Source organism: Cnephaeus nilssonii, assembly GCF_951640355.1.
Source record: "Cnephaeus nilssonii genome assembly, chromosome: 2".
NCBI classification, from domain to species: domain Eukaryota; kingdom Metazoa; phylum Chordata; class Mammalia; order Chiroptera; family Vespertilionidae; genus Cnephaeus; species Cnephaeus nilssonii.
This window is the reverse complement of record NC_137073.1, coordinates 36,002,521-36,029,903: the sequence shown is the minus strand read 5'-3', so window position 1 is coordinate 36,029,903 and position 27,383 is coordinate 36,002,521. Positions and strand designations below refer to the sequence as shown.

Below are 27,383 nucleotides of genomic sequence, written 5' to 3'. Positions count from 1 at the left end.
TAGCCAATCAGTGTGCAGGATAGGCGAGGCTTGGGGCTGAAGAGTCTCGCGCGGACGCCGCGGGCTCCCCAGCTTCTGTCTGGGGAGTCAGGCGTGCGGAGGCGACTGAGGAGGCGGGAAGGCGGTAGTGGTTGAACGGGAAGGGGCGATTGCTGATTTGCTGGGAGGAAGTCCGAGGGAGTGGGCCGTCATGGTGATGGCTGCGAAGAAGGGCCCGGGGCCGGGTGGCGGGGTTGGCGGGGGAAAGACGGAGGCGGAGGCGGCTTCGGAGGTGTGGTGTCGCCGGGTGCGGGAGCTGGGCGGCTGCAGCCAGGCCGGGAACCGCCACTGCTTCGAGTGCGCCCAGCGCGGGGTCACCTACGTGGATATCACCGTGGGCAGCTTCGTCTGCACCACCTGCTCCGGCCTCCTGTGAGTGGACTGGCGCGGGGGGAAGGAGGGGGATCGGGAAGGAGTGGCGGAGAGTCGGCGTGCAGGCCAGCGAAGGGACAGAGCCGAGGTGGGGGGTGGCGGGGAGGCCTGGGGACGCGCCGGATGTGGTGAGAAAGTCCTCTGTTGCAGAGGTGTCATGGGGAGAGGAAAGGGGCAGCGGAGGCAAGACACCCGATGGGAGTCGCGTTGCAGGGGAAAGGAAGGACACGGGGGAGGAATGGAGAAACTCCCTACGGGAGGCAGGGAGAACCGAAAGTGGGGATGGTTGGAGAGAACTGAGGGGAGGGGGTTGGAGATTTAAAAGGCTAGAGAATGACATAAACCTTGAAAGGGAACTTCATGTAGACGGAGGACAGAAAGGAAAGAGGTAGGGCAAACTGGGCTCAAGATGAAGGAGTACCTTTCTTCCTTGTGGCTTGTGGCCATCCTGGAGTGTGAGATGGAGAAACCAAGTTAAAATAGGCAAATCAACCCAGGTTGAGAGCACGGAGACAGTGGCAGGTAAGGATCCCATTCACGTGCTCAGGTGCAGGTCCTCACCTTGCAGGGCTTTGAAATGCTATCCAGAAGTGCTAGTACTAAGTAGGTATCTTACAGATCTAAGAGATGAGAGCTGATGGGTTGCCCTGTTAGAGAGCTTAACTTTTCCAACTTTTCCCAAGGTTTGTAGATCTGGATGAGCCATCCTTAAGTGTAATAATTTACATCTTTAAGCTCCTTGTTGCCATGGTTTGATCCTAGTAGTAACATCTTGCAACTCTTCCTAGATTGAGGGAGAGAGGAGAATGGTTGTATAATCTGATTCGATATACTTGGCACTGGCACTGTATTTGGCCATGCCTGAGCTAATTGAGAACCACAGTTCTAGCCCAGATTTCTGGTTATATAGTAAGTTTCTTTTCCCCCCTTAGGGAATTATTTGGTTAGATACATGATTAACATTTGATACCAAGCCTGAATCTCTCTATTTATATTTTTTATCAAGGGGTTTATTATTACTGTTTTTTTAGTATTGTTTTAATACATTAGTTTGTTTGGTCATTGGTTTCATTTTTTTATATATTGATTTCAGAGAGGAAGGGAAAGGGAGAGAGAGAGAGAGAGAAACATCAATGATGAGAGAGAATCTTTGATCAGCTGCCTCCTGCATGCCCTCTACTGGGGATCAAGCCCACAACCCGGCATGTGCCCTTGACTGGAATCGAACCTGGGACCCTTCAGTCCAGAGGCTGACGCTCTAGCCACTGAACCAAACCAGCTAGTTTTAACAAGGAATGCTTTCCTTGTTTCTTCTTACACCTTTAGGAGCCAAGGAGAGAGCAGTATTGTTCTTGCTTGACAGATGGGAAAACAGAAGCAAAGAGAGGTTTAGTAATTTATCCAATACCTTATGGGGCTTGCTGTTTTCAGCATTTGTTGTTTGATATTAGTTATGATCATGGCAGGTCAGAAATGAGGATCCAGGTCTTCTAAGATACAGTTTAGGATAACTTCTATGTTCAGTTTTTATCTCCTTTGCCAAACTGCTTTGTCCTGGTCAATCTCACTTGGGTGTTGTGAGAATGGACTTGACTTTGGTCTAAGTAAAAGCTACTGTGGCTCTTGGGATAATGGTTTAGAACCCAAATAGAAATGTGTCAAAAGCTGTGGTAGAAATGCAAGTGAAGCAAAATGATAGAAACTAGAGATTAGGACAAGTACTCTGAGGAGAGAAGGAGCAAAATTTAGGAATATTTATAGCATAAAGTAGAAAGAGAGCAGATTCCTGAAGACCTTGTTATGAAAAGGAAAATCTCCTTATAGAGTCTGGAAAAAAAATAAAGAAAAGCAGAGGGTTAAAATTGATGATATTAGGTCCTAAGAAACAGTGTTAATTCATTCCCATGGTTAGCTGCGATGGAATGCAAGATAAAACCCTGGAAGTGCTGACATCGTTATCATAATTTTATAGATCTTGGTTTAAAGTATCCACAGACAACATTTCCCTTTTATAATGAATATCCTTCAATCAGGACAGTAGGAGGGGCAAGGGAAATGGGACACATTAAAAACCTGGTTTCTTTTGCTGGAAAAGTTAACTCCTTAAATATCAGTGCGCAGTTTGCAAAACTTGACCACTTTCTCCAGTGGTCATTATTGTTGATCCCATTAATGAAAAGTCAAATGATTGTGATCTGGAGAGACACTGGGTGGAGGTGAGTATGTCATAAGGGTTGATTAACAGAAAAGTACCCCAAGAGGCCTGGCTCTGTCTGAGGCAGGGGTGGGGAATGTCCAGCCCTCAGGCCATATAAGGCCCCCGAAATAATTTGATCTGATCCTGCCAAGGCATTAACAGCTAGTTAATTAAATGTTTGACCAAATATAGCAGGTTAATTTTTAAGTTGATAATTTTGTATGGCCCTCGAATGATGTCATAAAGAACCAAATGGCCCTTGGCAGAAAAAGGGTTCCCCTCCCCTGGTCTGAGGCGTGTGTATCTCAGACTAGGACTTAGCTTTTTGTTTGTTTGTTTGTTTCTGGGGTCAGTCTTTATGTGGTCTCCACTTTCTGTCCTTGGTTATCAGTGTTCTCTCCAGCTACTCTCCAGTTGATTCTTCAGGATGGTTTTTCTATATTTTAGTTGTAATTCCTGTTTGGTCCTGGGAGCATGTCAGTTAGCTTCCATTTACTCCGGCCCCATTTTGGAATCTCGAGGGCTTAGCTTTTTAGGAATTTAAGTTCCAATGGGAACAAATGGTAGGAATATACTAGCTCCTTTTTGTGTGGTTTGTTTTGTTCTTCAAAATTCTAGAAAGGGCATTTTTGCTTAGTATTTTGATAAAGCATTATGAGAATCATTCCGGGTGGTTCTTGAAGTGGTAGACTTTAGGGAACATTTTGGTGATTGGGAAACGAGAAGCTAGGCCAACCCTATGTTAGCAGGAAGTCACAGTAGAGTGAAGGATCAAGAAGGGGCTGGGCCGCTAAATGAAACCGAACTGAAGGCATGTTGAGGTTATAAAGAAAGAAATATCAGTTGAAATTCTGTAAGAAAGCCTTAGTTTCCTGGACTGTGACTATCTGCCTGGGTTCCAGTGGTACTTCTCATTTGCTAATTGGAGTTCTAATTAGCATGGACTAGAGCAAGGCATATAAACCTTGTAAAGGTGTCTTAACAAACTACTACCTGTGCCCTCTGATGTGGGCAGGGCTGGGAGCTGGCGGGTGGCCCGAGGCAGAATGTGTGAGATGGGGCATGCTTACTGCATTCTGCAGAGTGAGGGAGGGAACACACACAATCCAGCAGGCGGTGGAGAGGCATGGCTCCACAGTGACACATACACAAGTTCACACCATAAATCCACAGGGTTGATTGCCCATAGATTAGGATTTTTGTGGTGGTGAAAACTGTGATCGGCCAAAAGCCTGCACATTCATTTATTCAATCAGTCAACAAATACTTATTGAGTGTCTATCAAGCCCCAGACACTGTTTTAGGTGTTGGAGGTACGGTAATAAAATTGACAAAGTACCCGGATTCATGTAGCTTACATCCTAGTAGAGGCCATGGACTGTAAATAAATAATTAAAGATATATTTGCAGGTAGCGATAAATGTGATGGAGTAAAATAAAGCTCAGCATGGGCCTGAGAGTGGTGGGAACTCATATTGAGGTAGGATGATAAAAAGAGAAGAAATATTCGTTGTTAAAATGAAGAGGAACCCTGGCCAGTGTCACTCAGTGGTTAGAGTGTTGGTCCACGAAATGAAGGGTTGAGGATTTGATTCCCGGTCAAGGGCACATACCTGGGTTGCAGCTTTGATCCCCACCCTGGTCTCAGGGCAGTTGGGGAAGCAACCAATCAATGTGTCCCTTTCATATCGATACTTCTCTTTCTCCCTTTTCTTTCTTTCCTTCCACTCTCTCTAAAAATCAATGGAAAAAATATCCTCCGGTGAGGATTAACAACAAAAAATGAAGAGGATATTGAGGGTGAAATTGAAGTACCATACTTAGCACCATCTCCAGAGAAAGGAGACAGCAGAATTGGCTTGTTATTTTGAAAGACAGTTTTCTGTTGAGTGTGTTACAAATATGTTTACCTCTTAGAGGGATGGAGTATTCTGGGGGCAGTGAGAAGAATAACCAGAATTACAAGCTGGCTGGATTGGCTGATGTAGCAAGGTTGACTGTTCCAGCCAAAGTTGAATTTCCTAAGATCTGAAGAAAAATTCAGATTTTAATATTGGTGGGTGGGTGATGACTAAGCCTTCATCTCTGCACATGTAAGCTCATTCTCGCTATCTCTTTTTTAATGAGAAATACTTTCTCAGCTGTAGCAAAAACCCACAGTTTTGGTGTGAGGGCCTGAGAGAGAGAGAGAGAGAGAGAGGCTGTTTCTGCTGTTTCTAAATTTACATACATGCTACCACAATTGTAGGTCCCAAATTTGACCTAGTTTTTATTCATTGGTTTTCTTCCAATACCTAATTTCCTTAACCTGGTATAGATCCTTTTAATTTGCCCATGATTGTATGGAAAATAATACAGTAATTAATAAAAATACAAGAATAAGCTGTATTTTGTGTACTCACAATTCTAAATCTACTTTTGCCCCACCCTGTACATGTACATGTGCTAGATTGTTTATTTTTCTGATTCTTCTACCAAAGGATGAATCTGCTATTTGAAGGTAGGTTGGGGTAAAATCGCTGTTAAAAAGGATTTCTAAAGCAGAGCCTTAGATGTTCTTCCTTGTTCTGGTTTGCTTGCTTGCCTCAATGAATAAACCCCTTTTCTGTAAGAAGAAAGCATGGTGAGGCCTGAAATGCATTGACATCAGGGATGGGCAACCCAATTTTTCCAGCAAAGTATGTGACATGCTTCCCTGACATGACTGTTTGGGTCCATCGTTTAAGCCTGTGGTCGGCAAACTGCGGCTCGCGAGCCACATGCAGCTCTTTGGCCCCTTGAGTGTGGCTCTTCCACAAAATACCATGGCCTGGGCGAGTCTATTTTGAAGAAGTGGCATTAGAAGAAGTTTAAGTTTAAACAATTTGGCTCTCAAAAGAAATTTCAATCATTGTTCTGTTGATATTTGACTGTTGACTAATGAGTTTGCCGACCACTGGTTTAAGCCATTGTCCTTCAAGTCTCAGTGGATACCTGTCTCTTCTACTTCTGCACAACTTTACTCTGATGGTGGTATTAAGTCAGTATTAAGGTGGGCAGAGCTCTGGCTGGGTGTCAAGAGATGTGCTTGATAGCTCTTTATTTGTGACAAGTTCCTACCCTCTTTGCCACTTAGTTTCCCTGTCTGGTTTGTTAGGGGTGGCTCCTCATTGAAGCACTTTTTATCTCCACGAAGGGAAAGGTGTGTGTTAATAATTCAGTACTTTTCCATCTGTCTGGGTTGGAGAGATAGACATGTACCTTGCCCTTATTTTAATCCCATTTCTCCATCCCCTCCCACCTCACCTTTCATATTCTCCTCTGCTGGGCTGAGGTGGACAGAGTTTCACTAAATTACAGATTAAAGCACTTGATCACATGAGGCCCTTGGACAACTTTAAAATCCCCTAAGAAAATAATAAGTTACCCAAGAAAAGAGAAGAAAGGAAAAAATTGTAAAAGGGTTAGCATGGAGCCTGAAGAGGAGAGCAGCTGATAATATCAGGATTTTAGTGACTACAAGAGAAGTCAGCTGTTTATCATTGTCACTGAGGAACAACAACAGGAAATGGCTTGAAGCAGGGAATTTAGATTAGGAAGAAGTTTCCTAAAATTAGTGAATTTGACCCTGGAGCAGGGTAATAGGGATACTTCCTATTAGGGACTCTCCTTGATGATGTTTGGGTTCAAGGTAAGGACTAAACTGGTTAGCTAACCCCTGCTTAGGCTAAGAAATACAAACTGGGGTGAACAAATTTGAACACAAATATTCAGAGGTAAGGAATTCCCAAGTTCAGATTTGGCACAAGTGAAAGAACTTGGGTGCTGGGTGGAACTGTTTTTTTCCATTGTTGACCTGGCAAAACCTTCTCATCTGAGCAGCTGAGCAGGTTTGAGGCTTTATGAAGCAAGCTAGAAGCAAAATATGGGCCAGTTTGAGGGTGATGACCACAGAGAAACAAAAGATGTGGTATCCGTAGAAATATTAGGGTGCTTAATAGAGGGAGGGGAGAGAAAGGCTAAGCGAGAGAGAATTGGGCAGACTTTAGTATCTCTGCAAGTTGCTTCACTTGCCAAGTAATTCAGAGTACTCTAAAGATTGAGGACTTCAAATGTTATTTAGGTTCATTTTGGGGAAAAGGAAACTGAAGTGGAAAAAGATGTTATTACTGGGCTGAAGGCTTGCATCCTAATAATGTACTTGCTTTCAACTAGAAAAACTTGCACTATTCTGGGCAAATAAATTTATCTCTATATTTCCCCCAGCACCTCCTATTTAGAAATAACAGTTCTCACTTCTTTTGGGGAGAACCTGAAAGTTAATTTGGGAAGACTACATACAAGTTGGAGGGTTGGGTCTGTTTAATTCTAGGCCAGTGACTCACATCTGACCCACTGGATGACCCTGGTATGTACCCAAGGGGAAGCAATACTCCTAGACAACTTAATGTCATCTACCGGGAGGGAGGGACTCTTGTTTCTAAATTGCTTCTCTCAGCCAGCAATGGCCTCTATGATTCAGAAACAAATTCTGACTCATAGGCCATGGAACTAGTCTTTCTGGGCTGCAGAATGTGGTGTTGCCTTATAGAGAACTCTCTCTGCCCCTATTCTGTGGCTCTGGTTATAGTACATAAGCCAATCTACAGACATTAAGGTCAAAACAATGGTTGTTATGCTTTGGAAATATACTATTCCATCAGATTCATTTGGCCCAACGAATCTAAATTACTTAGTTTCTCTGCCTTCCCTTTATCCTATCTCATCCTTCCTCCCCCTCAGAAAGCTTAGCTATAGAAAGTTCTGTTGGCCTGGCGTGGCTCAGTGGTTGAGCGTCAACCTATGAACTAGGAGGTCACAGTTCGATTCCCCGGTCAGGGCATGGGTCAGGGCAACATGCCCGAGTTACAGGCTCAATCCCCAATGAGGGTGTGCAAAAGGCAGCCAATCAATGAATCTCTCTCATCAGTGATGTTTCTCTCTCTCTCTCTGTCTTCCTTCCTGTCTGAAATCAATAAAAAAAAATTTAAAGAAAGTTTTGTTGTTCTAAGCATCCCTTCTAGATTGACACATGGGTCAAGTCCCTTCCCCTCCCCCTACAAGGAAGCACACCTCCCTGTTTATACTTTGCTAACAGTTCCTGGTTCTTCTTTCTGGAAATGTCAGTGACCTTTGTGTGATAGGCTTAGAATCTGTTTTTCAAGTGTAAACATAATATATTTTTACTTTCCCCCTGATACCATTTCTCTTCCTTCCTCCACTGCTGCATCATGGTGCTCATTCTCCCTGATCCAGCTGTGTGGCTAAATCACACCCTACTGCGTTGAGAAGTACTCTTGTCCAGGCTCCTTGGTTCCTTCTTATAAGCCAGCAGTCCAGTGATTGAGGACTGGGTTCTGTAATTTTTGTATCCCCCAAGGAGCCTGTGTTTTGTATCCCCCAAGGAGCCTTGTGTTTTGGCAAAGTAAATATTTGTTAGTGGGAGGTGAAGACGAGGACCAGGATCATCAGGTCAGAGAGGTCTGCTCTGGCTAGACCTCACAAAGGTCTGTTTTCTGAGAGGGAAGGGCCTAGTTGTTAAGGTGAGAAAGGGCGAGGGAAGGAATATAGAAGTAGGCTGTCTGGACTTCAAAACGAAACAAAACCAAGCCATTAGTAAGAGAGGCTTCAGGAGAGAAAACTGGAATATCTCTGAAATGTGATCAGAAGAGAGTCTTCAGGGCAGATCAAGTTTAAGAGCTATTGTTTGGCATGTAGGAACAAAGCCTGGCTTTTGGTTCTCCTTGCTATTATCTTTCCTCATTGATATTGCTTGTTTTTTAAAGGAGTATTTTCAGACCCTTTACTGAAAAGTCTAACAGCAGAATTATTCAAAGTGCCCTCAGTTGTGGCCTCCATTGTAGCCTCCAATGTCCTGTCCAAAAGGGGCCGGCCCTTTACTGTTCACTCGGTGCTGTGTCATCTGTCTTCCCTCCCTGCCCTCCCCATTTTCACTTACACTAACCCCCACACTGCCGTCCTTCCAGACTGGGCAGGAGCATCTTTACTCTGTGTGTGCACCTGTAAGCATGAATGTGTTTTCCCCACCTTTCTCTAGGATTTTCATTTGGTAAATTTTGTTATCTCTTCCTTCTCCCTTTGCTTTCCTGAGGGCATCAACCAGGACCCTATTCTAGAGTTACAGTGCTTTTATTTTCACATCTTGGTTCACTCACTTTTTCTAGGGGAGTAAAAGTTTGAAGAGGCCTCATCATTTGGATTGTCTTTCCTGAATGTGCCTGTGGTCTTTCATTCCTGGTCCCAGGGACCAGTTTATTTGTTTGGGTTTAGCCAGTTTTGTTTGAATCTGATGAGGGCAGTAGGTCTAGAGCAGAGTCAAGCTTAAGGTATGAGAAACCTGCTTGTGTTGAACCTGACTTCCTCCTGCTTCATTGAAAGACCTAGAAATGAGAAAGTCCAGAATATTTCTTTTCCCAGAGATTTCTTCATGAAAGAGAGGGACCCTCTCTATTCCTACTACCATGCCAACCTTCTGTGTAGACACGAGGAGCGGCAGCTAGCCTAGGGACTCAGTTTTTTGTCTTCAAACCTTACCTTTATTAGTATTAATCAGGAATTATCCTGGGCCTTTATTTTTGTCTTTCTTGTTCTTGAGAAATATATGGGCTCTGGGACCTTGAGGATGTGCTGTCGGTCTCAAACAATGATAAAACAGGAAATGGGAAGTGGTTGCACAGCTGAGTTGCCAGAAGTACCCCCTCAGCTGAACACTGAACTGTTGGGGCCTGAGCCAAGATAGAGGAGGGCTCTGGAGGGGCAGTCTCTGACTTCCTCTCCAGAATGACTGGGATCACAATATGTTCTTCACTCTGTCGTCCTTGTCTCCTATTAGAAGCCTCCAAAATATTCTTGCTTCCTTTCTTTCTTTGAATTAGGAAGTAGCTCAGGCAGGAAGTTCTACTTGAGGTTAATTTATGTGTTGTTTTATCCTTTCTCCCTTCCTCCCCTCCCATAAACAGACCTGCAGCGCTAACTGCATTATAGTTTGCTTTCTTTCTATTTCTCTCCCACAGGAGAGGCCTGAACCCCCCGCATCGAGTCAAATCCATCTCCATGACAACTTTCACTGAGCCTGAAGTAGTATTCCTGCAATCCCGTGGAAATGAGGTGAGCAGAAGCTGATGGAGTGTTACAGGCTGTGTGTAGTTGCCCTATCTGCTGGAGAGCTTTGTCTTAAGTCTACAGAAAAACGCTTCAGTTTCCTTTCTGGTCAAGTTTCTCTTATTTTTTTTAGTATATAAGATATCTTGCCTTATGTGTATTTACAGATCTCAGTTATACAAATTGTGGTTTGTAGGCCCCTTGTTGGAGGAATCAGGGAGAGGAGCAGAATCTCTGCAGAGGGTTATCCCTGGGCACTTGAGGGGGAAAATGGTTAGCGTTCCACCTTGATGAGCATTTAGAGTTGACTGGGCCTGCCTCCTCATTAAGATCTCCTGGAGCTGACTTGAGCCTTAGCAACCCAGGTTTAAGTCCATGTCATTTACTTGAAAGTGAGTTAAACCCCTTCCTCAGCTAAATCTGCTGGTAGGAAGATGCCATCCTTGGTGTTAGCAGTACGCCTAGCTTACAAGTGATTGGCTTACTTGGAGGGTGCAAACAAGGGCCTCTGGAGGGTGTTCTAGAAGCCCCAGCTCTGAAAATTGCCCCTGACCTCACCCCATCCAAATTTAGTTCCCGTAATTCTCGTGGCCCTCTAATCCTCCTATATAATAAAAGCATAATATGCAAATCGACCAAACTGCGGAACAACCAGTTGCTATGACGTGCACTGACCACCAGGGGTAGACGCTCAACACAGGAGCTGCCTCCCCCCCTCCCCCATGGTCAGTGCGCTCCCACAGAGGGAGTGCAGCTCAGCCAGAACAGTAGCCAGGCTCACAGTTGGTGAGCGCAACATCGGTGGCAGGAGCCTCTCCCACCTCCGCTGCAGGCGGGTGGTGAGGAGTGAAGGGTCCCAGACTGTGAGAGGGTGCAGGCTGGGCTGAGGGACCACACACACACACACACACACACACACACACACACACACACACACACCAGTGCACGAATCTCGTGCACCGGGCCTCTATTTTATAATATGTGTCAGATTATATAATTATAAGTTTATTTATTTATTTTTATTTAAAGCATGACCTCCCCATTAGATGACAGCTCTGTGAGGACAGGGGATCATGTCTGTGTCCATGCTCAGTAGATATTTATTGATGAATATCCTGGAAGTGGTATCATTCCCCTTTCATGCTTTCTGCCCCAACTCCTCTGTCACCTAACTCCATTCCTTTAGGTTTGCAGGAAGATTTGGCTGGGTCTTTTTGATGCTCGGACATCTTTAATACCAGATTCCAGGGATCCTCAGAAAGTGAAGGAGTTTCTCCAGGAAAAATATGAGAAGAAGAGATGGTAAGGAGGAAGAAAGAGATTGATATGAAGACATGGGTCCAATACATACTTCATGTGATAGTCCAGATTCCAGAGTTGAATTGGGGCTTCTCTCAAAAGGTAGACTTGGGTTTAGTCTGTTTCACTCAGATTCGGTTAGGGCTAAATTCTGCCTTCAAAATAATAAAGCTACATGGAAAGATAACTTGTTCTTGGTCACTAACCTTGCAACTTTGATGTCCCCTCTTTTGGGGAGATGGTAGACTAATTGGAGGGGGAGCTAGGCCTGTGGGAGTGTGGGGTCACTATTTATAGTTCACCTGATTTTATATATGTCCTATATAATTTTTTGCTTTTAGCCCATCATTTCATTCATGATTTGTATGTATGTTGTTTTCTGGAACAGGAAAACAACGTCTCTGTTCTCCCCTACCTTTTCTTTCCCGAGGTGTCACTTCTTATTGTTTGATTTTTTGGGCATGAGCATGTTGGGAGTAACTATAGGGTAGAGAAGAGAATGCAAGGAGATTGGTGTGGTGGATAAAGCAGCACTTTGGATTCCCTCCTGGGGGTGTCCTCACGAGAAGGAAGATTCTTCCAGAATAGAGACCACAGACACTATAGTGAGAGGGATTTTATAAAAAGTAGAAGGACCTGGCAGGAGAGGTTTTGAGCTCTTAGATGAGGTTTTGAGCTCTTACTATGAGACTGAGAATCTGAAAAAATACCCAGAAATAAAAGGAGGGACCTTGAGTAGGAAGTTGAAAATAGGATCACATATTCATCAGCATTATTGCAGATGTTATACTTGAAACCTAGATGGTTTGGCATGTCAGAAAGAGGAGGAAACAATAGGCATAAGCCAGAGCAAACTGAATGTCCTGCAGAAAAAAAAATGAGCATCTGACAGTAAAGGGGAATCGCAAGATAGGCAGAACTTTGCTTTGTTGCTAAATTCCTTTTAGTTCAAAAAAGAAAATTCGGAAAAAATGTAAAAGGATTTTGACTGCTATAACCTGTGTTTTTCCAAGCACCTAAGGTGAGCATGGTCCAAGGTTTTAATCCTCTCCTTTCAACCTAACTATTCTTTCTCGAAGGTATGTCCCCCCAGATCAAGTCAAGGGGCCCACTTACACCAAAGGCAGTGCCTCCACCCCTATCCAGGGCTCCATCCCGGAAGGGAAGCCTCTGCGTACACTTCTGGGGGACCCTGTGTCATCTCTTTCAGCTGATGCCTCCACCTCTAGCCAGGTAACTCTCAGATCTGCCCTTCAGGATTATTTTGGGATTTGGGAGGCAGGACTATCAGTTTCCTGAATCTCCTGGACTCAGTAGACAACAGTTCAGGAGCTGTGAGTTGGTTCTCAGCCCTGCTGTTACCTATGTCTTGCATCTGTCACCTTGGACTCATATCTTTTGGAAGAAAGAACCAACAGGAAGTGGTATTTAGGGAAGTCAGAGTATGAACTCCAAACCTGACCATTCCTCCAAGGAAACACAGAAGGGGCCGGGACTCTGCTTCAAGCACCTGGGAAAGATGAGGAGGTAACAGCTCCAGGGGGACTGTTGGGCAATATTCCTGTATATCTCAGAGTTACCGTAACTAGTATGCTCTAAAATGTGTGGTTCTGGGAGCTGGTGTACTGAGAAGACAGAGGAATTAGGTATGAGAGAAGCTAAGGCAGTTTCTGCCCAGGAATCCTCTCAGTTGAGAGCAGTTTCTTGCTCTCCTCTCCCTCCACTTGCCTATCTGGGGGTCACCTGGGGAGCCCTGCAGGGGCTGGCATTTCTGGGATTCCAAGTGCTATATGTAATGTCTTCTCCTCCAAGTCTGTTAGCCAGTCTCAGGCTCGGATATCTCAGCCCCGGAGCGCTCAGCCACCTCCCCACTCCTCGGCCAAGAAAGCCAGTACTGACCTGCTGGCTGACATTGGTGGAGACCCCTTTGCTGCTCCCCAGACAGGACCATCATTTGCTGCATTCCCAGCCTTTGGGGGTAAGTGGGACTTGGGATAAGAACCTTACTACAACGTATGTACCCTTAACACAAAAATTCACTTCCCCGGGTGACCAGGTTTTACTTGGCCCTAGCTGTCTTCACATGAACAAACGTGATGGTAATTCCGAAGCCTCAAGGCTGGGCGGGCTGGGGTCAAAGGGGTACCAGGGATTATGTTTGGGAGCTGGGGCTCCTGGCACGTTCTTTTAGAACACTGGAAATAGACATTTTATTACTTTCACTCTGTTAAAATGGGAGCAGGAGGATTATCATGTCTTCCATGTACCCTAATGTCTTCTCAAAGATCAGCAATAGCCAATAATAGAGTTGGATAAAGTGGTACCTAGTTTCCCTTTTTGCTTTTCAAGCCCCTTCCTCCCCCAGAAAATAATTTCCCCCCCACATGATTCTGCTCAAACTAGTCCCTGACAAAAATGTTAATGCCTCATGGAGTAAGGATACAAAGGTGGTGGGAGTGAACTTAGAGCCTCTGAGATCCCCTTTCCCCCACATGTGTCTAGCTCTCTGCCAAAAGCCCCTGCCATCTCCCTGTGAAAAGGATCCTGTGGAAAGGCAGATGCCTCATTGGGTGGCCTTTGAAGGCCTTTAGAATTAGTGTATATTATTCTATTATTATTCCATTATTCTAGTTAGTGTATATTACTGTATATTAAAATACATTTTATCTATATATTCCCTTAACCTGTAGGCCAGACACCTTCCCATGGGGGCTTTGCCAACTTCGATGCCTTTGGCAGTAGCCCCAGCTCTTCTGCATTTGGAAGCATTCCTCTGGCTCGCCAAACCCCGTTTCAGGCCCAGCCAACAGCCACAGGTAAACTCTGCCGCTCTGGTGGTTTCCTTTCTCCCAGCTGCATCCAGCTGTTCACATCCATACATCACCTTCCATTCACATCTGCACCAGCCTAAAGAATTGTGCAAAGGATACAAAGAGACGCTCTAGGAAAGGCTGAGAGGAGTCTGAGGAGATGATTTTTGTGATGAAGAGGGGGCTCTATTGTTCTATTTTTATTTATTTTTTTATTCAGAGAGGAAGGGAGAAGGAGAGAGAGAAACATCAATGATGAAAATCATTGATCAGCTGCCTCCTGCACACCCCCTACTGGGGATCGAGCCCGCAACCCAGGCATGTGCCCTTGACCGGAATTGAACCCGGGACCCTTCAGTCCGAAGGCCAACACTCTATCCACTGAGCCAAACCAGCCAGGGTTATTGTTCTATTTTTTAATGGAAGGGAAATGGCTAAAATTTCAGCAGGAGCTATGCGGGTTGTGCACTAGGAGATTTCTGACTGGGAAGCAGAAAAATTGAGAAAGGACATGACCTTTCCTCTAGAGTGCTCCATTGTCTGTGTTGCAAAATGCCCAAAGGGCAAGGGCTGGGTCAGAGTCCAAGGCAGTCTCCAGAAGTCCTCACCCATCCCTTAGAGCAGAAGCCTGCAAACCCTGTGTTGTGTAGTTTATGTTGTACAATTGAAAGAGAGTCTAAGATTGCCTTAAAGCATTCAGCTTCCAGAGTGTTTGGACTTCCTTTGGACATCCTTGGATGCGGGAGGGCAGCTGAGTTCTGTAGAGAGCAGATGTCTGAGGAAAGCCAGTGACTTACGCTCTTTTTCTTTCTCCCACCTTCCTGCCCTTTCCCTCCTAAACCCTCATTGCCAGCCAGTGGGATGCTAACTGGAAGTTACAGCTTTGGTAAGTTATTCTGCCTATCCCATAGCCACCCAAGTTAGGAGCTTACCTCAGGTCCTCTGATCCTAGAGTTTTTAGGTCTGGAAGGAACTCTTCAAATTTAGCCATTCTCCAGATGAGACAGTTCAATAGTTTCCCTATTCGTGCAACCCACAGAATGGCAGACCTCGACCCTGGGCCCAGGCTTCCTGCCTCTTGCTCTGCCCACAGCCTTCCCACTGTGACACTGAACTGGCTACTTGCTTTTGGTTTTATTTTATTTTCATATTTTTGAATGGAACAAGAAGAGACATTTTTATATTGATAAAAGTTTAAAAAGTAAGTTTAACTGACAGGGTAACCTTGAAATTCATAAAGCAATAACTATTAGACAATTAAAATTTAATAAACCAACAGAGAGGGAGACTATAATAGACTCTCACACAATTAATAAAGTAGATAGACAGTTAAGGAAGGAAGTCAACCATTTGAGTAACACTTTAACAAGTTTGACCTAATAAATATAAATAGAATTTTGTAAACAAAAGGCAGAATATATAGCATTTGCAAACGTATAACTATTTTACAATTTGGGAAATTTGTAGGGGGAAACAAAATCTCCATAAATACTAACAAATAGAAATTACACAGGTCACATTCTATATGGTAAAAAATGTCCTAAATAAAACTTAAAGGCATGAAACAGGGAGGAGATACTTACAACCTAGATGATAGACAAAAAGCTAATAGCCATAATGTGTTTTATAAAACACCTATAAATAAGAAAGAGTAGGATAATGGACAAAGGATACAAGCAGATAATACCCAGAAAAAATATGAAAATGTCTTTGACCCAACTAATCAGATGCAAATTAGGATAAAATATTCATTTTTGACATTATATTAGCAAAAATTTTAAAGATAGATAATGGCCAATATTTTGTGGAGAAATGGGGCCTTTTTTATTATTATTATTTCAGAGAGCAGAAGGAGAGGGAGAGAGGAATAGAAACATCAGTGATGAGAGAGAATCATTGATCGGCTGTCTCCTGCACACTCGCTATTGGGGATCAAGTCCTCAACCCAGGCATGACCGGGAATCAAACCATGACCTCCTGGTTCAGAGGCTGACACTCAACCACTGAGCCATACCAGCCAGGCAAATGGGCCCTTTTGTGAGCTGTTGGTAAGAATGTAAATTGGTACAGGAATATTCAGGTTAGCAAGAGGAAAGTGTTCTTGGGAACTAACTGGAGCTCTAAAGGAAACAGTCTATACAAGGTTATTATAAGTTTGTCTGTGCAGAAATGCATTCCTAGCACAGTTGATTGTTTTAAATATTTTAAAGGAGAAAAAAAAGGCATTAGCCCTGGAGCCATTCCTGGCTGAAACTGGGGTGAAACTTTTGTTCGGTGTCTGACCATCTCAAAATGCAGAGTCTGCAACCATATCCAGAGCCAACCAGCATTTATGAGGCTCTTGCCATTGCTAGAAACATCCTCGGATTATCTCCAGGAGGAATGAAAGAGTCCCCATTTTGCAGGAGAGAAAACTGGCTCAACTTGATCAGTGACTTGGCCAAAATTGAATAGCTGATAAGTGGCAGATTCCATTCACTTTGTACCACATCGTGATCATGAGGTTGTTTCTGTGAGTGTGATATAAAAGAACTATTGGGCCCAGCTGGTGTGTCTCAGTGGTTGAGTGTCAACCTATGAACCAGGAAGGAGGTCAAGGTTCGATTCCCAGTCAGGGCACATGTCCCGTTCCGGGCTTGATTCCCCAGTAGGGGGCGAGCAAGAAGCAGACAATCAATGTTTCTCTCTCATCATTGATGAATCAATCTCTTTCTCCATCTCCCTTACTCTCTGAAATCAATAAAAATATTTTTTTTAAAGAACTATTGGGCCCTAGCTGGTTTGGTTCAGTGGATAGAGCGTTGGCCTGTGGGCTGAGGGGTCCCGGGTTCGATTCTGGTCAAGGGCACATGCCCAGGTTGCAGGCTTGATCCCCAGTAGGGGGCGTGTAGGAAGCAGCCAACCAATGATTCTCTCTCATCATTGATGTTACTCTCTCACTCTCTCTTCCTCTCTGAAATCAATTTAAAAAAAAGAACTATTGGGTATGAAGTAGGGAGATGTTGGTGAGAGGTGGGTATTTCTTCTGACAAGCCTGGTTGTATTTTTATATTTCTGAGAGGGAGTATGGGGAAGGGAGGTTTCTAAAACTCCAGTTTCCCCCTGAAACTGCTATAAGACATGTGTACAAATACAGCTCCAGAAGTGAGGCTCTGGAAGTGTATTAGAAGCAAACTCAAGCACAGATATTCCTAGCTGTGGCCTCCTTTCTGAGAATGTGCTCTCTAAGGTGTTCACTTCAAGTAAGGGCCAGTTCTGCCCTCTGCTGTTCACCAGGAGACACACAACACTGCTTGCAGATGGAACCACAGCCCTTCTCCCAGCCTGGGAGGGCAGAGGACCTGGTCCTCACTGAGGGGAGTTCCCTGACCTGAGGGCCCAGAGCAGGACTGAAAAGTCCGATCTAAGGGAGCTGTGTTCGCTCAGAAATTCCATGTACCCTGAGTCAATCAGGCAAGGGAAGGACCTGGGGCTGGAAAATCAGAAGCTCCAACAGCCCCCTGCTGGTCTTCCAGCCTTCTTCATGGCCTGTGGAGTGGAGAGGATTGAAGACCAAGAATGTGCAGTGGCATGATAGCCCAGCACTTGTTCCTGTAGGAAGTCCAGGGGTTGGAGAAGAAGAGTGGCCAGGGGAGCACCGTCTTTTAAGTGCTGGGAAGCAGCCCATCTTTGGAACCTTGCAGTAGGCAGGCTCTGGGCACCTGTCTTACCTGCTGGGTTCTCAGCTTCTCCCAGTTAGAGCCTGGTCACCATCAGTTATGCTCAGTGCCTAGTACAGTGAAGATACCCTTAAACAAGGTTTTGGAGGAAGACAGCTAAACCTTTAGAAAAGAAAAAGCATGGAGATTCAAATTACAGTTCTGGGCATTCAGAAAAAAAACAAAACTTGATTGACAAGAAAACAGGATGAGGTTTTAAGGAGCCAGGGAGCAACACAGATGTGAGAACCAGCTTGGCTTTGCCGTTTGCTTCCTTGTATCCTTTCTTTATCTTTTCCTTTCCCTTCTTTTTCCTCTTGTCTCTGAGAGGAAAAGTATCTTCCACTGTGAAGGATCCCTCTCACCATTTCCCACTTTCTGCAGGGCTTTGTCACATCAGCTTTATCTGAATAACACTTCTACTTCATTTCCCTTTGCTGGCATATTCCCTTTTCCCCACAATATGCTTAAAGTTTCCCATTCTACAGAATGTTTCCACAGCCTTACCCATGCTAGTCTCTTGTCACAACTCCTCTCCACAGCCATACCTCTGGGAAGAGAAGCCGATGGCCTTCATTTACTCGTTTTTTACTGTCCTGCCTCTCTGTCTCTCTCTTTTTTTTTTATAGATTTTATGGCATAATATATATACTGTTGTGCACCTTGATTTTTTTAAACTTTATGGTACTATTAGATTTTTTTTTAATCAATACATTAACAGCTTCCTCACTTTTTTAACAGTCCAACATATGTATATATCATAATTTATTTAATCAGTCCCCTGTTGATGAATATTTAGGATAATTCAGTCTTTTGCAGTTAAACAGTGCTGCAGTTAACCCTGTACATCATGTTTGCACGTGTAAGTTATATCTGTAAGAAAATTCCTGGCAGTGGAATTGATCTAGCAGTACTTTTATTTATTACTACAAATATGTCAAGTGCTCCGAAGGAAAAGAACAAGGTGCTCTGAGAGGAAAACCAGGATCGAATTCACATTAGTGCATCAGGAAAGGCTAGTCTAAAGACATGGTTTTGTTAAGCCCAAAGGGTGAGTAGGAGTTAGCAGGCCAAGGTCATGGGTAGGGCCTCTTGTTCAAGGCAGAGGCAGAACATGTGGAAAGGCTGGAGCTGAGGGTCTAGGGAGGGTCTTCTTCACTTGTGTTCATGTTCTGAGCCAGCCATCATGTTTCCTTTTAGACTCTGTCTTGCCTCTCTGACCCTACAGATCATTTCTTAAATCATATGTTAAGATAATACCTCACATTTGTGTTATATTTTAGATTTCAAAACACTTAGAGGGTCTTTACAGCTACCCTGTGAGAGGGTGAGAAAAAAATGGAGAATGAAATGGTTTGCTATAATCACAGTGGTAGAGCCACAAGTAGAATCCAGTTCTTCTCACTTTACCTATTCAAATAGTCTTTTATTATTATTACTAGAGGCCCAGTGCATGATTGAATCATGCACGTGTAGGGTCCCCTACACACTTTCGCTTTCGATCACGGGGGAGCTGGGTGCCTGTCCGCGGGTGCACCAGGCCTTTCAGAAGCCTCCGGCGTGGCGGAGGCTTCTGAAAGGCCTGGTGCCTGAGCGGACAGGCACCCAGCTCCCACGCTTTTGCTTTCGATCGCAGGGGAGCTGGGTATCTGTCCGCTGGTGCACCAGGCCTTTCAGAAGCCTCCGGCGTGGCGAAGGCTTCTGAAAGGCCTGGTGCACCAGTGGACAGGCACCCAGCTCCCACGCTTTTGCTTTCGATCGCAGGGGAGCTGGGTGCTTGTCCGCTGGTGCACCAGGCCTTTCAGAAGCCTCCGGCTCGGTGTTCTGAAAGGCCTGGTGCCGGAGCAGACAGGCACCCAGCTCCCCCGCTTTTGGTGGTCCGCGGTGGGACGTGAGCTCGCTGCCCCAGAGGCCGCCGCTGGCGACGCGAGCTCAGTGTCCTGCTGGCCCAATTGGCTACCCCGACCACCCCGAGTCCCGCCCCCCCGTGCCTCCTGGCCAATCATGGGCATAGCGAAGGTACGGTCAATTTGCATATTTGTCTATTATTAGGTAGGATTATTATTTGAGAGAGAGAGACAGCCAGTTGTTGCTTCACCCATCTGCACATTCATTTGATTGATTCCTGTATGTGCCCTAACATGGGTTTGCCTTAGGGAATTGAACCCTTGGTGTTCGGGGACCGTGCTCTAACCAATTGAGCTACTCTGCCAGAGCTATTCATTCTTGAGCACCATCATGTTGCAGACACTATGCAAAGTGTGTTTTCCCTTCAGTAATGAGTCTTCCAGCACTCCTAAAAATAAAACTTTTTTCATTTGTAGCTTTGTTATACCCTCAGAGTGGTTGACAGATGATCTGTAGACACATAGATAAAGAGGCTTTCGGAAAATGACAGGGCCTTAGGCCTCTTCCTGTGAGACGAGATTGCTCAGGGTTTCCAGGACTCCTGCTCTGCAGGCTGTTTTGTAAAACTCCCACATGGGGCTTGTCCTCTGCTTTTTCTTTTTAGATGTGAACCCCAGGGAGGGCAGGAGAACCTGCAGGCGCTCTGCCCAGTGAGCAGTGTCCCTGAGCCCTAATCTAAGCTCATAGCATCAGGGTGGCTTCCCAAAAACAGAGGTGGCTCCGAGGGGAGTGCTGATGGCTGGAGATTTATGTTCATCAACTCCAGGGCCATCTCATGAGATTCTCCCAAGTGTCCTTGGACCTTTCTGCCCTTCAATAGCTCTTCCCCCAGCCTCTCTGTCTGCCCTTGATATGATTTATCCGTCAGTGGAAATGCTGCTTTGAGTCAATTACAGTCTCTTGAGGGGGAAAATGGAAAGTGTAAGTCAGGTCACCATCCCTCCTGCTCTAGGAGAAAGCTGCTTTTCCCTCAGCGGTGGCGGCTTTGAGCACTAGGAAGATTGAGAGCCGAGTATCCCATGGCCTGGAATTCTCAGTGGGAGACAAGCCCTCCTGAACGGGGTGATCGTGGGAAGACTGGGCTGGCTCAGAGAACCCAGGTGGTGCCTCTCATGTGATCACTCCACTCCTCCACCGCACCCCATCTTCTCTTCTCCTGCCCTTTCCATCTTGTCTCCGGCCTAACACTCCCTGTTTTATTTCCTATGACTTACAGGGAGCAGCCAGGTGACTCCATTTGGTGCCTCCCCTCTTGCACCTGCCAGTCAGCCCCACAGCCTCACAGATATGGGCGGCCTCCTGGGACCTGGGGCATCAGCTGGAGGCCTCCCTAGCAGGTAGGCACAGACATGGGTTTGCCTTGGGCAGGGGAGTGGGCCAAGAAACCCTGGCCTTGCTCTTCCCAGCCCACTCAGCTCCTGTCTGGCAGTACGGGGTTTGCCATCTCCCAGTCCCTTGCCCAGCTTATCTCCTTGGTCCTGGAAGCTGTGCATGCTGACCTCTCTCCCCACGTTGCAGCATCTTTGGGATGACCAGCCAGGTTCCCACACTCCAGTCGGCCACACCTGGCGGAGGTGGCGGCACAGGGCTTGCCTTTGGAGGTGAGTCCTGCCTGTGAAGACCCAGGGAGGGAATCCAAGTCCTAGAGGGAATTGAGAACTCTGGGCAGGGGTGGGTGGAATGGAGAGAAGAGTTAGAGGAATGCTCAGTTATCACAATATTAAGCAAATGGGGGAAAAATAACCATCTTTTTTTCTCATCTCTACCCCGTTCCACCCTGAGCAGCGTTCACCAACCCTTTCACAGCACCTGCTGCTCACCCTCAGCTGCCTTCCACAAACCCATTCCAGCCCAATGGCTTGGCCACAGGTAAGCCTTCCAGACTGTCCCTGTCCCTGTCCCTCACAGCACCAATGTCTCTGTACCTCTCTCCCCTCACCCCTCCTCGCACACTGTCAGGAGGAGCAGGCAGCCTCAGCCGGCAGTTGTGGTTTTCCCAAACTAGTCCCCCTCCCACCCTTCTCCCCCAGCCCAGGCCAGACCCATTTTAGTGGGCAAAAAGTAGAAGCACCCAAGTTTCAGAATCAGAATTTCAGAATTAGAGAAGTAGACTGCTGTTTACCTGCATCAGTTCTAAGGTGGTTTTAGTGTTGACTGGTAGTGACGGTGATTCCTCTTTCTCCAACCCACGGTGTCCGAAGGTGAGCCACCTGAAATCATGACCCTGTTCCCTGCCCTCTGAGCCAGAGTGGTATGGTCTCCTCTCACCCTGCCTCTCCTGAACCTCTGTTCTCTTTCTTCATGCACTACCATCCCTTTTTTGTTCTCAAAAACCTTGAGGCACGAAGAGAGAAGAATAACAGCTTCCAGTGGTGTGGCACGTGGCAGGCCCGGTGCTAAGTGCTTTACATCTGTTATTTCACTTTCACGGTGGCCCCAGGAGATAGGTACTGCTCCATTTTAGAAGTGAGATAACTGAGGCACAGAAAGGGCTGATAATTAGCTTTTTATTTATGCAGTTTAATAGGCAGCCTAAAGCTGCCCCCAGTTCTGTGTAGTGTTCATGTGGGCAGGAAGCAGGCAGGTTTGGTGTGTTGCATGGAAGCTGAAGAGCTCTCTGGCTCATTCAGGGTACTTCTACTGGGTACCTCTGGTTAGGAAAAAACTCCATTCTGTTTTCCCATCTTGGAAGGATTTAGGAAGAACTTTTCTCCAGCCTATGTTCCAGAACTCCGCCTGAGCCTCATGTCCCTCACTCCACAGGACCTGGCTTTGGGATGAGCAGTGCTGGACCTGGCTTCTCCCAGGCGGTGCCACCCACCGGGGCCTTTGCCAGCACCTTCCCACCACCAATGTTCTCCCTGCAGACCTCGATGACTCAGCAGCAGAATGGTAAAGGATGCAGAACTCACCCTCCTTCCTCTCCCCCCATTTCCCACCCCCAGCGACTCTGTGTGTGCGTGTGTGCACACGTATACACGTGTGTTACACACACACACCGGAATATTAGGGAGCCAGACGTGCAAGCTAATTCCATTTGGGACTATAGGGGAGGAATCAGGGAAGCACCAGACCTGCCTGTGTACTCTGACCGCTCCATACCTTTATTCCCGTCTTTAGGAAGGCGCCCTCTCACTGCGCACCTGGGAGGTAGCTGTGCCTGCCCTGCAGGGAGGGAGACAGAGCAGGTCAGCACCAGCATGAGGGGCAGGGCTCATGTGTGCTGAGTTTTTGCTCTTGCTTCCCAGGATCTTCCTTCAGTGACTTAGGATCAGCCAAGCTGGAACAGAGGCCACTCAGCCAGCCAGGGGGCATCTCCACCAATCCCTTCATGGTGAGTGCCCCAGTCCACCAAGGTGTGGGGCATGGCCTCGCACTCAGGGGCTTGGGGACAGAATCCTAGAAGAGGATGATGTGGGGTGGAATTTAGACCCCTTCCTCATAAAGTTCTGCCTTGTCCCAGCCAGGGATGAGTGGGGTAGTTGATGGGCCTCAGTTCCTCTCTGCCCTGTCATCTCCCCCAATACCCACCCCCTCCTCTTGGCTCTTAGCTCCTTGAGTTCCCACTTTCCTCAGCACAGTAATGTTAAGGGAGAAAACAATCCTGAACTGCATTTCTTCTGTGGCCTCCAGCTTTTCTTCTTTAATCTAACAATTTGTTGTTGTTGTTGTTTCTTTCCAGACTGGATCCTCATCAAGCCCATTTGCCTCCAAACCTCCCACCACCAACCCTTTCTTGTAGCACTGTGTCCTGGGGGGCGGGGGCGGGGGCGGTGGCTCTTCCCTGCTCTCTGGGACCCTTCTACTCCCTGCAGCTCTGGTGACCACTTGCCTGTGGCATTTCTGAGGGTCTGAGACCAGAGTGGGCCTTGTTGTGCGGGGTAGGGGTCTTGGAGATGGAGGTGCTAATGCTTTGCTTGGAGCTTGCATATAAAAGGCAGCTTCCTCCCTTCTTCCTTCCAGCCCCCACCCAGGCAGGAGGCCTAGGAGAGAAGGCAGGGCCTGGCTTAGAGGAGCAATAGTGTTTTATTTCTCAAATTACTCATTACAATGACAGTAATCCCCCTCCTCTCCTGCCCTCAGCATACACAGTGCTCCCTTAGCTCCCAACCCCGTGGGCAGAGGAAGCTGTGGGCAGAGGCTGACCAGGTTGCCCTGGGGGAACTCGTCGCCGTGTCCAGCTCTCTAACACTGTTCTCATGGACAGAAGCACAGGGGGAAGCGTACAGTAAAGGTGGGGCTGAGGGGTGGTGTTGACGTGGGATAGTGATCGATCAGACAGGCTGAGAAGGCGCTTGGTGCCCTGGCTTGGGCCAGCACACCCTTTTCTCCATGGTTTTTGCTTCCCTAGCTCTCTCCCTCACCCTGGACACTCAGAATGACTAGTTTTACCTACATACTTAGACATGTCCAACTCCTGTCAAGCACTTTAGTTAGTTGTGGTGTCATGTTTGGATACCAGTGTTTTATATTTATATAGAGAGAATTTTCTAATATAGCCTATTATATATATATATATATATACACAGAGAGAGATATATATATACACACAAGCAGCCATTCTCCCTCTCCCAGACAGCTCTTTTACGTGGGGATTGGGATGAATCCCCATCTGTGCCTCAACCAGCAAAGCCAGAGCTCCAGAGGGTAGGGGGAGGGCAGCCACATGTCCTGAGCACCCCAGAGCCTGGGCTTTTCCAGGGAAAGGCTTTGTGCAATTGGCTACTTTTTTCCTTTCTTTTTTCCATGTACCTCCCTGGCCCCCAAATCTCTGCACCAAAGCTGTTAATAGGCAATGTTGGAAAAGAACATTTCATTTGAAAGAAAAAGAAAATGGCACTCAGTCGTGTTTTGGGCCAGCTGAGTGCCCTCACATCCATCACCATGACTGCCTGGGTTGCTGTTAATACTGCCTGTGTTGCCTGTGATGCTGCCTGCTGTTGGCCAAGGACAGTTGGCCCAGGACAGGACTCCTTGCCCACAGAGCCAGCTCCTGTCTGAACTGGAGTCCCGTGTTAGCAATGGGAGGGAGCAAGGCAGGAGAAGGGCTGCCTCTACAATGACAGGAGATAGGTGGCTGTCAACCACTCCCAGGTGCATTCTCAGCCCCTCCCCAGACTGTTTCCACCTGAGGATGTTGTGGCAACAGCCGTGGTGTCTGTTTGTGTGGTGACGAGACAGACAGCTCGGGTTAAACACCTCACCTGACTGAGGCGAGGCACAGTGCTCAGCCTTGCTGTCAGAAGAAAGAGGTTCCTCCCTTTTCCAAGTTGCCCAGGGACTCTCGGCCCTTTCGTTCTTGGGATTTCTCTGGGTTTTTCTGCCCAGTTACCTTTAACAGGGTAACAGCAAGAAGAAACAGGTATTGGGTTATCACTTTGTATTCAAAGATTTTTCTGAAAATACCTCCAGCTGCTGCCATTTGCCCAGCCAGGATGGCTCCCAACCTTCCCACCATCCTGTCTTGTGTCTGTTTTCATTCTCCCAGCCTCCCCTCCTTCCCTCTCCTGGTGGGGTCTCCCAGGGTGGACACCATCCTTTTCCCCGCATTTATCATGTTCTGTCTGTTTCCTTTTAGTGTTTTTCTGTCACCCTTGATTATCTCTCTGTCCTCCCTCCTGTCTCTCTAGCATTCTCTTTGCTTAGAGCCAGGAAGGGTGGCAGGAAAGCTGCTATCTGTTGCTGTGTAGTAGGGGAAGGAGCCTTCCTTATTTTCCCCCAGCTTCCCCCCCACACACACCCCTCCTTTCCTAAGCAGAAATAGGTTTGGAGGTGAGATTTAAAGAACCAGGAGCTGCAGTGATTCTTACTGCATGTTTCAGTCACACTCCCGCTGTTTCCCAGGATCTCCTTACTGCTTGGCGCCTGGGCCCAGGACCTCCCTGCAGTTCCTTTTCCCTGCCTCCCAGTCACTCTGTCCCACAAGGACTCCAGCCAGCTCACTGCCAGAGCTGGTTGACCAGTCAGAAGTTACACTGGGTCAGCCTCAGACCCCAGGGCAGAGAAGTCAAGAGTTCCCCAGGCACAAGCCAAGACTAGGGCTACAGCTGCCTCTTGGCAGCTTGGCTTCCTCTCTCCAGGTGAGTGGCAAAGAATGGAAAAATCCCTCGCCTGTTAGAAAATGTCTAAATGACTGAGCTGTGTTCGTCCTGCCCTAACCCCTGGGGCATCTAACGTCCTGCATGGCCCTGCCTGGTAGTTGCAAATCTGAACCCCACTGCCCATACACCGTGGGGCTGGAGGGACTCACCAGGCTCCCACCAGGTTTCTGACCAAGTCCTCATGCTCCCCCCTCCCCCCGACCATTGCTATGACCATGCTCTGCAGACAACCACCCTCTGGTTTGGTTCTATCCTTCAACAGGTCATCTGTGGGTGAGGAAGCAGGTGGAGGTCCCCAGGACCTCTAAAGAGCTCCATTCTGTCCACCTTGGGGCCATGGTGGGGGAGGGCTGACGGAAGGGGCTAAATGTATGGCGTTATCCCTGCATCACTCTCCACAGTGGAGTAGGAAACTGGAGGTGGGAGGGGCACATGGGAACAGCCTGGCCTTAGTACCACAGCCGCCGCCTCTAGATTCCTCTCCCGGGTTAAGGTATTTCCACAAGGACTTAGAATGTGGAAATCCCATCCCACCATCCCAGAGGGATGCACAGGTGGACCCCTGTGGTTGGGAGAAGTGTTCTCACCCAGCAGAGCTGAGGTTCTGCCATTTCCTGTCCCCGGGGAGCCATCAAGTTACCAGGGCAACAGGCTAGAATAAATCTTGTCCGGGTAAGGACAAGGGCAGTGTTGCTAGGGCAACTGATTAGGCCAATGTGACTCCAGGCTCTTTTTGTACCCAGCAGGCTAAATCACCTGGCATTGATTACCAACCCATCTACCACTGCTCCTTACCCAGAACCCAGGCACCGAGATCCCTGCTGCTTCCTGCTTGATCTTTACCCACCATTTAAGGTGATCTAGAGCTGCTCTCTGACAGCAGCTGTGATTTCACAGGACGGGTGTTGCCAGGTGGCTTGGCTGATGGAGAGTGGAAAGGAGTAGGTATGACGAGAACCTCCTGTGGGTAGCTTCAAATCAAACCTGTGGGAAAAGGCTCCAGGCCAGGGGCACAGCAGGTGGGCCCCATGGGTGCCCTGCTCTTAAAGGCAGCACCCAGACGGAAAGGGAGGGCCCTGCCGATGGCTTTTTTGTCCCTGCCACTTTGCACATTGGCATGTGGTACATAGATGAAGGCCACACTAGGGACTATGGCCTTGAACATACTGTTCTGGTGGCGACTTACAGACGCACATACCTGCCTCTCCCTGGCCAACACTGACCAACAGTGGCAGCTACCACTGTCCCCAATGCACAACGTGAGCTGCCAGCACCTCTCCTGCATATGGATGGGGCTTTGCTGAGGGGGGAGGGGCACCACCTGCCAGCTGGCTGTTGACCCACCCTGAGGATGCTGGTTGGCTCCCGGATCCCACTCCCAGTATCACCCTTGAAAGGTGTTTAAGGATATAGCTAGCTTCCATGCATACTGCACCTTCTTTCCAGGCCTGGGAAATGGAAAAGCTCTACTCTTGCTGCTCAGGCTGGCCTGGCCCTTGGACTAGTCAGAAAAAGAATCAGGTTCCCTTGCTTCAGTACTCTTGTTACATCTTTTCCTGACTGCTCCTCCCCAAACACCACCTTTAATGGAGGCTACACCTGCCCTTCTTCCCCTCCCCTCCTCAGTTCCCCGCTTTAGGTATCTTACTTTCTATCAGAGTGATGTCATGAGGTCTTCTAAGGCCCCCATTGGTGTCAACTGCTGGTTTGTCTTGTAGAGTGGGCACTGACCAGTGCCATCTTCCCCAAGTTAGTTGGTCCATGGGAGATCAGAAGTGAGTTGTCAAAATGTTTGAATTCCAGTCCTGGCCTGGCAGCT

The 27,383-nt window shown here is 47.1% G+C and overlaps 1 protein-coding gene across 4 annotated transcripts; it reads left to right on the top strand.

The window, feature by feature from the left end:
- Positions 1 to 93: 93 nt before the first annotated feature.
- AGFG2 (ArfGAP with FG repeats 2) lies at positions 94 to 27,383 on the top strand. Of its 4 annotated transcripts, none has more exons than XR_013814309.1 (14): positions 94 to 411; positions 9,661 to 9,754; positions 10,935 to 11,050; positions 12,127 to 12,280; positions 12,860 to 13,025; positions 13,738 to 13,863; positions 14,711 to 14,743; positions 20,680 to 20,800; positions 20,982 to 21,064; positions 21,249 to 21,332; positions 22,227 to 22,355; positions 22,712 to 22,797; positions 23,146 to 25,543; positions 26,311 to 27,383. XR_013814309.1 is itself a non-coding variant. In XM_079786317.1 (13 exons), exons 1-13 carry the CDS (start codon positions 191 to 193, stop codon positions 23,203 to 23,205), a joined length of 1,473 nt encoding a protein of 490 aa, XP_079642443.1. In that variant the 5' UTR covers positions 94 to 190; the 3' UTR covers positions 23,206 to 25,892. The 4 variants fall into 4 exon arrangements, 2 of the variants coding, with proteins under 2 accessions (XP_079642443.1, XP_079642444.1); XR_013814310.1 differs by having other exon boundaries at positions 26,308 to 27,383; XM_079786317.1 differs by lacking the exon at positions 26,311 to 27,383 and having other exon boundaries at positions 23,146 to 25,892.

Coding starts and splice junctions, on each gene's coding strand:
- AGFG2 (XM_079786317.1), top strand. CDS start 191: ATGGTGATGGCTGCGAAGAAGGGCCCGGGGCCGGGTGGCGGGGTTGGC. Junction 12,281..12,859: donor ATGCCTCCACCTCTAGCCAG/GTAACTCTCAGA, acceptor TTCTCCTCCAAG/TCTGTTAGCCAGTCTCAGGC. Junction 14,744..20,679: donor AACTGGAAGTTACAGCTTTG/GTAAGTTATTCT, acceptor TATGACTTACAG/GGAGCAGCCAGGTGACTCCA.